At 46.1% G+C, this 12,652-nt stretch overlaps 1 protein-coding gene across 1 annotated transcript in view; it reads right to left on the minus strand.

The window, feature by feature from the left end:
• Positions 1-279: 279 nt before the first annotated feature.
• The window catches only part of LOC143769907 (intelectin-1-like), a 128,556-nt gene continuing 116,183 nt past the window's right edge, over positions 280-12,652 (minus strand). Inside the window, exons 8-11 of the mRNA XM_077258949.1 lie at positions 1,989-2,104; positions 1,231-1,266; positions 712-747; positions 280-343 (exon numbers count right to left, since the gene is read on the minus strand). Coding sequence (XP_077115064.1) covers positions 2,018-2,104 — 87 coding nt within the window. The 3' untranslated portion in view covers positions 280-343; positions 712-747; positions 1,231-1,266; positions 1,989-2,017. The remainder of the gene's footprint in view (positions 344-711; positions 748-1,230; positions 1,267-1,988; positions 2,105-12,652) is intronic.

Below are 12,652 nucleotides of genomic sequence, written 5' to 3' on the forward strand. Positions count from 1 at the left end.
CTGGATCATCACTGCCATCACTTACGTCATCCTCTGGGATCCTGACGCCACACGCTGGATCATCACTGCCATCTCTTACGTCGTCCTCTGGGATCATGACGCCACACGCTGGATCATCACTGCCATCACTTACGTCATCCTCTGGGATCCTGACGTCACACGCTGGATCATCACGGTCATCACTTACGTCATCCTCTGGGATCCTGACGCCACACGCTGGATCATCACGGCCATCACTTGCGTCGTCCTCTGGGATCCTGACGCCACACGCTGGATCATCACTGCCATCACTTAGGTCGTCCTCTACGATCCTGATGTCGTCATCCAGCTTCATGTTGATCGGCTGCAATACAACAGGTAAAAGTTAGTTTTTTATCTACTTTTTAATACTATAAAGGGGTTGTGTCACCTCGGTGGGATTTTCATAAATCATTGTAACCTAACACACTGTCAGGATTCGGCTACGTGTGCCGGGTCCAGCATTTGTCATGTGACCAAAAGTCAGTGATTTACATACAAGTGATAGGGTCAAAACATTACATAGTGTTCACATTCTGCCATAAATTACACCAGGGCTGAACAACCCCTTTAATTTCAGACATTTTCTGAATTCCCCATATTATTGCATCCTAGGAGTTCTCGTGTAGAGATGGCGGCAGGCTGTAGGTAAGGGAGCACTTCTATAGACTATGGTGCCCATGAGGCCCTTACCCCGTCATCTTCGTCACAGCCGTCCGCATCCTGATCCTTATAGAAGAAAAGAGGAAAATGATTAATTGTATTGGGAAATGTTTGGGCGCTCTCAGATCTGCACGATGATATTAGGCTACGTTCACATTTGCGTTGTGCGCCGCAACGCACAACGCAAACAAAAACGCAGCAAAACGCATGCACAACGCTGCGTTTTGCGCCGCATGCGTCCTTTTTTTCATTGATTTTGGACGCAGCAAAAATGCAACTTGCTGCGTCCTCTGCGCCCGGACGCGGGCGCCGCAGGGACGCATGCGGCGCAAAACGCAAGTGCGACGCATGTCCATGCGCCCCCATGTTAAATATAGGGGCGCATGACGCATGCGGCGACGCTGCGGCGCAGACCGCAAATGTGAACGTAGACTTATTGGTGTTTTTCTCTGTGTATTTGTGTTTTTTATATTCTAGTTTGATGTAGTTGTTTTATGCTCCATGTACCAACAATTGTAGCCACAACCATGATCTGCTCATATCACTTACGTAATACTCAGTGAGCCGCAGTCCGTCGTCTCTCACCTATTGCAATGAGATAAATAACATTATTAGCAATGTATGTGTTTTCTAGTAATAGATCGACAAGAACTCGACTCGTGCGGTTTCTGTTACAGACATTTTTATTACTAGCCATTCGGGTCATCCTCTATATGTATCTGCCCCCGCTGCACATTACACGGGATCATATATCTGGGCCTAATTCCTCATCCGTCCTGGTGGGATCTGGAAAATTACTGCTTTTCTTACTGAGGTGAAGGATTTGTTCAGATCTGCAGTTTCTGCCATTTTCACAACAAGAATAGCAGAACCCTCTGACAAACAGTCACCGCCTCTGACTGTAAGGCCAAGTTCACACCATTTTATTTTCGATGTGAGTAATGTCCATGAAGAAACTGACATCATGCGGACGGCACGAGAACCAATGTGATTCAATTAGTTGATGGAAGCGTTTTGGTTTTTTTCATGGATCAAATCTGCGTGCAGAAAACATCTTGGCGGCATTAGTTTCTTCTGTAGATCAGATGAGACTTCTCCATTTAAGTCTATGAGAGGCCAAAACATTGGATCCGATACGGATCATCCGTATAGTGTCAGATTTTCACGAATACAAACAATTTTATAGAAAATTGTATTTGGTCATGTAAATTGTCATATGCCATACAGATGAAAACCGTCCGTCCTCCTGGATAAAATCAAACATACAGTACACAGCCATGTAACAGAGGAAGGAGCCTGGCACTAACAGAGTCCTTGAAGCTGTCCAGCAGGTCCGTCATGATATCCACGTAGGCCTCGACATCGTCCTCCGGCTCGCTGTCCATCTCTTCACGGGAGGCGATAGATCTTTAGATCGCTGCTCCTGGGCACAGATTACAAATAGATTTAATCATATAAGAATCTGTCATATTCTGCAGCAACCAGCATAAAAGTAAAAAGTGAGACCGTAACATAAGACTAGAAATGTGTCACTATAGATATTATCATTAATATGTGTCTTATTTGTCGTAATATTAATATCCTTATGTCCTAATATGGCACAATATGGTCTCTCCACTGTGCTGTATACAGTCACTACGATGCTCTCTTCCACCATCTTGTGCCCATTTTTGAGTATTACGCTCCAACTATGAATGCTCGACTACTCTTGCAGATCAGCCCGGCAGCACACATGCGGATCTGGTGCCCGGCCGGCTCTCCTCATCATATATTATGTGTGCCCTTCGGTGTCACAACCCAGTTTGTGACATGGTCGGTCACATGACAAGGGTCTGGGCAAGCTCCCAGACTTAACCAGTTCAGGCATGTGTCACTACACGTCGCATCCCTTTCCTGTTGTCTAGTGTTGCATTGTTATACCTCTTCCTGTGATGACCACCAAGAATGTACAAAACTAATTTTCTCCCATCCATCCTGAGCGTACGCTGAATATTTGACCATTCTATATATGGGAATATATTTACCTTTTACCCCTAACAGGGCCGCCTTCTGGACATTACTGCCCTTACTGGTGTACGGGGCCTGGTGAGTAGAAGCAAGGAGGAGGAGCCTGGACTGGGTGAGATATGCCGGCAGCATGTATCACAGAGGTGTCAAACTGCATTCCTCGAGGGCCGCAAACCATGAGTGTTTTCAAGATTTCCTTAGCATTCCACAAGGTGCTGGAATCATTCTGTGCAGGTGATTATATTATCACCTGTGCAATACAAGGAAATCCTTAAAACATGACCTGTTTGCGGCCCTCGAGGAATGCAGTTTGACACCTCTGGTGTATTACTCACTCCGGGCCCACCACTTTTCTTCTGCCAGCCAGGCACAGCAGAGATGACTCTCTTGACTCCTCTCCTGCGTCAGGGAGCACAACACATAGAAGTGACCATAGGAGACCAGCTACACAATAGCCAAGAGCAGCTGCACGGCTGCACTCATTGCTGTGCTCCGGCTGCTGCACTCACTGCTGTGCTCCAGCTGCTGCACTCAGCTGCTGCACTCACTGCTGTGCTCCACTGCTGCACTCACTGCTGTGCTCCGGAAGCTGTTGCACTCACTGCTGTGCTCCAGCTGCTGCACTCACTGCTGTGCTCTGGCTGCTATACTCACTGCTGTGCTCCAGCTGCTGCACTCACTGCTGTGTTCCGGCTGCTGCACTCACTGCTGTGCCCCGGCTGCTGCACTCACTGCTGTGCTCCGGCTGCTGCACTCACTGCTGTGCTCCGGCTGCTGCACTCACTGCTGTGCTCCGGCTGCTGCACTCACTGTTGTGCTCCAGCAGCTGCTGCACTCACTGCTGTGCTCCGGCTGCTGCACTCACTGCTGTGCTCCAGCTGCTGCACTCACTGCTGTGCTCCGGCTGCTGCACTCACTACTGTGCTCCGGCTGCTGCACTCACTGCTCTGCTCCGGCTGCTGTTGCACTCACTGCTGTGCACCGGCTGCTACACTCACTGTGCTGTGCACCGGCTGCTGCACTCACTGCTGTGCTCCGGCTGCTGCACTCACTGCTGTGCTCCGGCTGCTGAACTCACTGCTGTGCTCCAGCTACTGTATTCACTGCTGTGCTCCAGCTACTGTATTCACTGCTGTGCTCCAGCTGCTGCACTCACTGCTGTGCTCCAGCGGCTGCTGCACTCACTTCTGTGCTCCAGCGGCTGCTGCACTCACTGCTATACTCCGGCTGCTGCACTCACTGCTCTTTTCGGCTGCTACACTCACTGCTGTGCTCCAGCTGCTGCACTCACTGCTCTTCTCGGCTGCTGCACTCACTGCTGTGCTCCGGCTGCTGCACTCACTGCTCTTGTTGGCTGCTGCCCTCACTGCTGTGCTTCGGCTGCTGCACTCACTGCTCTTGTTGGCTGCTGCACTCACTGCTCTTGTTGGCTGCTGCACTCACTGCTGTGCTCCGGCTGCTACACTCACTGCTGTGCTCCGGCTGCTACACTCACTGCTGTGCTCCGGCTGCTGCACTCACTGCTGTGCTCCAGCTGCTGCACTCACTGCTGTGCTCCGGCTGCTGCACTCACTGCTGTGCTCAGGCTGCTGCACTCACTGCTGTGCTCTTTTTGGCTGCTGCACTCACTGCTGTGCGCCGGCTGCTGCACTCACTGCTCTTTTCGGCTGCTGCACTCACTGCTGTGCTCCGGCTGCTGCACTCACTGCTGTGCTCAGGCTGCTGCACTCACTGCTGTGCTCTTTTTGGCTGCTGCACTCACTGCTGTGCGCCGGCTGCTGCACTCACTGCTCTTCTCGGCTGCTGCAATCTTCACAGTGCAGACTCGGCCCACTCCCTTGAGCCTCCTGCAGAGCAGAGCAGACTGCTGCCTCCAGGATGAAGATGCCTCCTCTCTGCTGCCCACAGGTTTGATCTTACAACAGGATGAGGGAAACTAATCCCCCTGCCCCATATTCAGCACTATTGCTTTTCACCAGCCACACAGCAATCATTATACCGCCCCCTCCTGCCTTTCCAGCACATCTAGTAGTCGGCTGACAGGAGGGGAGCAGTCTGCTGTGCACAGAGCTGCACATGGAGAACTTAGTGAGGGTCTTTAGCCCCCACCGCATTGCATGATACTGAGGGTGCATGATGCCCAGTCCTCCACACAGTGTACATGTGTATAATATATGCACAGTACATGTGATGTGTATGTCTAATAAATGTGCTGTATGTAATGCATCAACACCTGGTCATCTTATGGTTATACGAGACCTGGAGTGGCTTACAAGCCACAGTGTCTTGCACCCTCTGTGAAATTTGGTGGAGGATCGGTGATGATCTGAGCATGCTTCAACAAAGCTGGAATTGGGCAGTTGATTCATTGCAAAGGACACAAGCCGCATACAAGGTTATCCTGGGAAAACAGTTGATTCCTTGTGCTCAGGCAATGTTCCCCAACTCTGAGCACTGGTTTTTCCATCAGGACAATGCGCCATGCCACACAACTAGGTCAATCAGGGTGTGGATGAAGAACCACCACATCAAATCCTCGTCATGGGCAGCCCAATCTCCAGACCTGAACCCCATTGAATGTAATCAAGAGGATGTTGGATAGTCACAAGCCATCAAACAAAGAAGAACTGCTTACATTTTTGTACCAGGAGTGGCATAAGGTTACCCAAAAGCAGTGTGAAAGACTGGTGAAAAGCATGCCAAGACGCATGAAAGCTGTGATCAAAAATCATGGTTATTCCACAAAATATTGATTTCAGAACTCTTCCTAAGTTAAAACATTAGTAATGTTGTTTCTAAATGATTGTGAACTAGTTTTCTTTTCCATTATTTGAGGTCTGAAAGCACTGGGTTTTTTTTTTCAATTTGGACCATTTCTCATTTTCAGAAAAAAAAAAAAAAATGTATTGCTTGGAACTTTGGAGACATGTTGTCAGTAATTTATAGAATAAAAGAACAATTTACATTTTACTCAAAAATATACCTATAAAGAAAAAAATTAGACAAATGGAAAAATTAGCAGTGGTCTCTTAATTTTTGCCAGAGCTGTATATCCCACCTGCCGTTTCATTTTAAAATGAGGATTTAAGTTCCCCATTCTTTAGATTGATGCAGTTTCCAATGGTCGGAATTTTCCAAGAGTGGGCGGTAGGTCTGTGGAAGGTTCGAGGGGTAGAGGCGGAGCTGCGGTGGAGCTTTGGCGGAGTCTCAAAGGGGCCCGAAAATTTTGGTAGTATGGGGCCCTGAAATTACTGGTGTCAGCCCTGACCCCAACCTTGTGTACTTGATTATTAGTCACCGTAACCCCGTATATTCTGATTGCATCATCAGTATTATATACATATGTTTATACAGATGCATATTTCTGATGATGGTTACATTCTATATCCTATATTTGTGACTTTGTACTAAGGAGTGAGTCTCCTTTATTTTTGCATACACTATTTTGCTAGTTATATTTGTGATGTGCTTCCTCTTTCTGTAAGTTGATCTTTAATGACATATTTTTATTAGTGATGGGCGAGCATGCTCGGGTCCCTGTAATGAGCTCATATGAATCCTTTGAGCCACACGCAGCACTAAAGCCGGGAATACCCCTGCTGGGAGGACAGGGACCTCTCTGTCAGCCGGACTCTGTGTGAGCTCCCTCTCATCTACATCAACCAATCATGTACACAGCCTCCTCCAGAGACCCTGCCACAGCAGCACAGAGGGTTTCAGGAGAGGCCCTGCCACAGCAGCACAGAGGGTGTCAGGAGAGGCCCTGCCACAGCAGCACAGAGGGTGTCAGGAGAGGCCCTGCCACAGCAGCACAGAGGGTGTCAGGAGAGGCCCTGCCACAGCAGCACAGAGGGTGTCAAGAGAAGCCCTGCCACAGCACCACAGAGGGTGTCAGGAGAGGCCCTGCCACAGCACCACAGAGGGTGTCAGCAGAGGCCCTGCCACAGCAGCATAGAGGGTGTCAGCAGAGGCCCTGCCACAGCAGAACAGAGGGTGTCAGGAGAAGCCCTGCCATAGCAGCACAGATGGTGTCAGGATTTACCCTGCCACAGCAGCACAGAGGGTGTCAGGAGAGGCCCTGCCACTGCAGCACAGAAGGTGTCATCAGAGGCCCTGCCACAGCAGCACAGACGGTATCAGGAGAGATGGAGAGAGAGATCACAAAGATTCCGGCTGACAGAGGTGTCCCTTCTCACCCAGCAGTGGAATTCCTGGCTTCAGTGCTGTAAGCTTATTACGGGGACTGGAGCATATCTCTCTACTGCCCGGTCATCGAGTACTGGTCATACCGGACATATAAGCTACTCAGATACCTCTGACGGATGATTGCAAATTGGCATCTGTCTCAATAGGAATCCATTGCAAAAAATAGTATACAATTAGAATATTTTATTTTTTTAATTTATTAACAGTAATTTTATTAGTAACAAAAGAGCTTTGTAGAGACATGTGAACTTTGCAATACTTATGTATCATTTTCCCCACCCACCCCAATAAATAGGACAGAGGTGGAAAAAGAATGCAAAAGAAAAAAAGAAATGTATAAAAAACAAAAAATTAGAGAGGGGAGAGAGGAGGAAGGCTAGATGACTTTAATAGAATTATTATATACCAGTCAGACACATTCTTTCAGCATAAACACATAAAAACATAACTAGTGAACTAGTGTATACATTAATAAATGTCCATATATGATGTGAACATTGTCTTACTGGTCCCAGAGAAACATCAAACATGAGGGGTATACCTGCCGTAGAAGGAGCTTGTCTGCAGACAGACGGCATTACCCTGCAGGAGCGGAGTCATTATAGACAAATACTATATTATTCATGTGCAGCCATCTAATTGGAAAAGAGGCTGCAGGGAGAAAATAAAGTGACACTCTCCCTGCAGCCGCTCGCTCCAGTCATCAGCACTCGGGAAGTGAACGGTCAGTGATCTGTACACACTGAGCACTCTGTAATCATACCCACCGCTCCGACATCCATAGAGCAGGATGTCAGTGATAGAGAAGGGGAGAGATTACAGCTCACAGTGTAGTGATCGCTGACTGTTCACTGCCTGGAGCTGCCCCAAGAACAGGAAGCGAGCGGCTGCAGGGAGAACACAGCTTCATGTTTCCCCACTTCCAATTAGATGCCCCACATTGTATAAAACAGCATTTATCTGCTGATTATTTTTTTGCAGAGGTTTCTTTTAAGACGATAAAACTATAAATCTGTTATACAGCTCCGTCCCCGATCAAATAATATGCGCAGTTCTGCTCCTAGCTCTGTGTACACTGTGTAATGTGAATGTATTGTGCTCTGTGAACTGTGTATGGGGTACAGAGAATGATACTTGCCACACGATGACCAGTAAAGATGATGTAATCCAATAAATCCAGCAAAAAATGGAAAAAGGGGAAAAGGGGGAGGGTACAAATGGGAAAAGGAAAGGTAAAAATGGCAAAATATGGTAGTTCTGAGGCTAAAATCTCTCCTGATGCTCATTGTAGACAAGTCGCTGCCGTCGCTCTCTCCCAACTGTCACCTGAGATTCAAATGATAACAGGAAGTGACCAGTAACTGCCACTCACCGCAGTCACATGACCTCCTCACTGCATCAGTACATTTCTTACATGTGGAACCTACAAGGAAAGATTTCACCCGATTCCCCAAGACTGGCAGTTTCCATGTCGGCATGGGTTGGTTTCTGGGCCTTAGGCCGGAGTCACACTAGACCGTAATACGGACGAATGCAATGCGCTAAAAAATCGCATAGCACTCGGCCCAATGTTAATCTATGGGGCAGCTGCTATTATCCGTTGTTTTCTCGGCCGTATTCAGGATCCGAGTGAAATCGCAGCATGCTGCGGTTGTCAGCGTATCTAGGCCGAGAATCGCCAATGCAAGTCTATGGGTGTGAGAAAAAAACGGATTACACACGGACCATCAGTGTGACTTGCGAGAAATACGCACTGGTGTTCTATAGAAAAGCCGGCAATTCAGTGCGGTGTACAGTAAAATCACACTGACAGGTTAGAATAGAACAGATAAAATTAATGTCTACACATAGTATAGGTATATATATATATATCAGTGAGACACACATACACTCACCGGCCACTTTATTAGGTACACCATGCTAGTAACGGGTTGGACCCCCTTTTGCCTTCAGAACTGCCTCAATTCTTCGTGGCATAGATTCAACAAGGTGCTGGAAGCATTCCTCAGAGATTTTGGTCCATATTGACATGATGGCATCACACAGTTGCCGCAGATTTGTCGTCTGCACATCCCAAAGATGCTCCATACAAGGCAGGATGGATCCATGCTTTCATGTTGTTTATGCCAAATTCTGACCCTACCATCCGAATGTCGCAGCAGAAATCGAGACTCATCAGACCAAGCAACGTTTTTCCAATCTTCTACTGTCCAATTTCGATGAGCTTGTACAAATTGTAGCCTCAGTTTCCTGTTCTTAGCTGAAAGGAGTGGTACCCGGTGTGGTCTTCTGCTGCTGTAGCCCATCTGCCTCAAAGTTCGACGCACTGTGCGTTCAGAGATGCTCTTAGGCCTACCTTGGTTGTAACGGGTGGCGATTTGAGTCACTGTTGCCTTTCTATCAGCTCGAACCAGTCTGCCCATTCTCCTCTGACCTCTGGCATCAACAAGGCATTTCCGCCCACAGAACTGCCGCTCACTGGATTTTTTTTCTTTTTCGGACCATTCTCTGTAAACCCTAGAGATGGTTGTGCGTGAAAATCCCAGGAGATCAGCAGTTTCTGAAATACTCAGACCAGCCCTTCTGGCACCAACAACCATGCCACGTTCAAAGGCACTCAAATCACCTTTCTTCCCCATACTGATGCTCGGTTTGAACTGCAGGAGATTGTCTTGACCATGTCTACATGCCTAAATGTACTGAGTTGCCGCCATGTGATTGGCTGATTAGAAATTAAGTGTTAACAAGAAGTTGGACAGGTGTACCTAATAAAGTGGCCGGTGAGTGTATATATATATATATATATATATATATATATATATATATATATAAATATTTATATTTCATACAGCGCTAGATAGCAGAAAAGCCGGTAATTCAATTGCCGGCTTTTGCTATCTCCTTATCAAACCCGACAGGATATGAGGCATGGTTTACATACAGTAAACCATTTCATATCCCTTATTTTTTACATAGTCCTCACTAGTAATGTTAGAAGTGTATGTGTGTTAAATTTGGGGGCTCTAGCTGTTAAAATAAAGGGTTAAATCACGGACAAAATTAGTGTGGGCTCCAGCTCAATTTTCTCTGCCAGAGTGGGAAAGCCAGTGACTGAGGGCAGATATTAATAGCCTAGAGAGGGACCATGGTTATTGGCCCCCCTGGCTAAAACCATCTGCCTCCAGCCACCCCAGAAAAGGCACATCTGTAAGATGCGCCTATTCTGGCACTTAGCCACTCTCTTCCCACTCCCCTCTAGCGGTGGGATATGGGGTAATAAAGGGTTACTGTCACCTTGCTATTGTAAGGTGACATTAAGCCAGGTTAATAATGGAGAGGTGTCAATAAGACATTTATCCATTATTAATCCTATGTTCATAAAGGGTTTAAAAAAAACCCACACACATTAGGAAAAAAGTATTTTAATGAAATAAAGACACATGGTTTTGTAATAGTTTATTAAATGCTCAAACCACCTGAAGACCCTTGTCACCTGAAGCAAAGTTAAAATAAAAAAACAACAATATCCCATACCTCTCCGGCGTTACAGTCAAGTCCCATGCTGTAAATCGATCAGAAGGGGTTAAATAATTTTACAAGCAGAAGCCTGCTAATGCAGCTGTGCTCCTGCCTGTAAAAAGTGGGGAATGAATGGAATGCAGGGGAACGTAGCATCTTATACTTGCGGTGCTGCGCCCCCTGCTGGCATAAACTCATATGAACTCGAGCGTGGAAATTTTTCAGAATATTTTCTCACGCTCGAGTTCATATGAGTTTCTGCCAGCAGGGGGCGCAGCGCCGCAAGTCTAGGTAGCTACATTCCCCTGCATTCCATTCATTCCCCACTTTTACAGGTAGGAGCACAGCTGCATTAGCAGGCTTCTGCTTGTAAAATTATTTAACCCCTTCTGATGGATTTACATCATGGGACTTGACTGTAATGCTGGAGAGGTATGGGATATTGTTTTTTTCTTTTAACTTTGATTCAGGTGACAAGGATCTTCAATTGGATTGAGCGTTTAATAAACTATTACAACACCCTGTGTCTTTATTTCATTAAAATACTTTTTTTCCTAATGTTTGTGTGTTTTAATAACCATTTACTAGTATTGGATTAATAATGGATAGGTGTCTTGTTGACACCTCTCCATTATTAACCTGGCTTAATGTCACCTTACAATAGCAAGGTGACATTAACCCTTTATTACCCCATATCCCACCGCTACAGGGGAGTGGGAAGAGAGAGGCTAAGTGCCAGAATAGGCGCATCTTACAGATGTGCCTTTTCTGGGGTGGCTGGGGGAAGATGTTTTTAGCCAGGGGGGGCCAATAACCATGGTCCCTCTCTAGGCTATTAAAATCTGCCCTCAGTCACTGGCTTTCCCATTCTGGCGGAGAAAATTGCTCGAGAGCCCACGCCAGTTGTTTCCATGATTTAACCCTTTATTTTAACAGCTAGTGCCCCCAAATTTTACACACAGACACTTCTAACATTACTAGTGAGGAATATGTAAAAAAATAAGGGATATGAAATGGTTTACTGTATGTAAACCATGTCTCATTTCCTGTCGGGTTTGATAAGGAGATAGCAAAAGCCGGCAATTGAATTACCGGCTTTTCTGCTATCTAGCGCTGTATGAAATATAAATATATATATATATATATATATATATAAATATATATATATATATATATATATATATATATATATATATATATATATATATATATATATATATATATGTCAGGGAGACACACATATATATATATATATATGTGTGTCTCACTGACATATATATATATATATATATATATATATATATATATACAGTATATATATATTTATATATATTGTAGGGATTTCACTCACTCAGGTGCGATGGCTGACACTTCAGGAGGCACGTTCCTTTAAAAGTTCATAGGTTTATTACATCATAAACCAAGTGGCAAAATAACAGCAAACAAATAGCCTTTAGTTCAGGAAAAGGAAAAACAAAGTGTCCAGTCTTTCAGGCTCAGACCTAGAACCTTAACACACTCTGGAGGCTAGCAGCTCCACACATATCTCCTGTGTTAATCATTTGCCTGTCTTATATAGAGCTAACCACACCCAGTAACCCATCACATGATTAGCCATGTGGTCTGACATCACCACAGGTCCTGGAACACACATATATACATGGTTATATACAACAAAGAAATACTCCGGGCTACATTACAGCAACAAGGCACTTATATGGCACATACCTCCCGTCGACTACACACCCTTTAGCCATGCTACATACCTCCCCCCTCTGCCTAAAGCCGTGGGGCTTGGCACTTTTCCCCACTAAATAAGGGATTCTTGATAGGGCATCCGCATTACCGTGCAGCTTTCCGGCCCTATGTTCCACATGGAAACTGAAGTCCTGCAGGGCTAAGAACCAACGGGTGACCCTAGCATTTCTACCCAATGTTTCCCTCATCCATCTTAGTGGGGCATGGTCAGATATCAATCTGAATTTACGACCCAGCAGATAGTACCGTAACGTGTCCACCGCCCACTTTATGGCCAAACACTCTTTTTCCACGACTAAGTAGTTCTTCTCAGATGAGGACAGCTTTCTACTCAGTTAGAGAACAGGATGCTCCTCCCCATGTAGCTCTTGGGAAAGGACTGCTCCTACCCCAACATCTGAGGCATCTGTCTGGAGAATAAATTCTTTATTAAAGTCTGGAGCCATCAGAACGGGCTGCTTACATAGAGCCCCTTTCAACT

Source organism: Ranitomeya variabilis, chromosome 4 (genome assembly GCF_051348905.1).
Source record: "Ranitomeya variabilis isolate aRanVar5 chromosome 4, aRanVar5.hap1, whole genome shotgun sequence".
Classification (NCBI taxonomy): Eukaryota; Metazoa; Chordata; class Amphibia; order Anura; family Dendrobatidae; genus Ranitomeya; species Ranitomeya variabilis.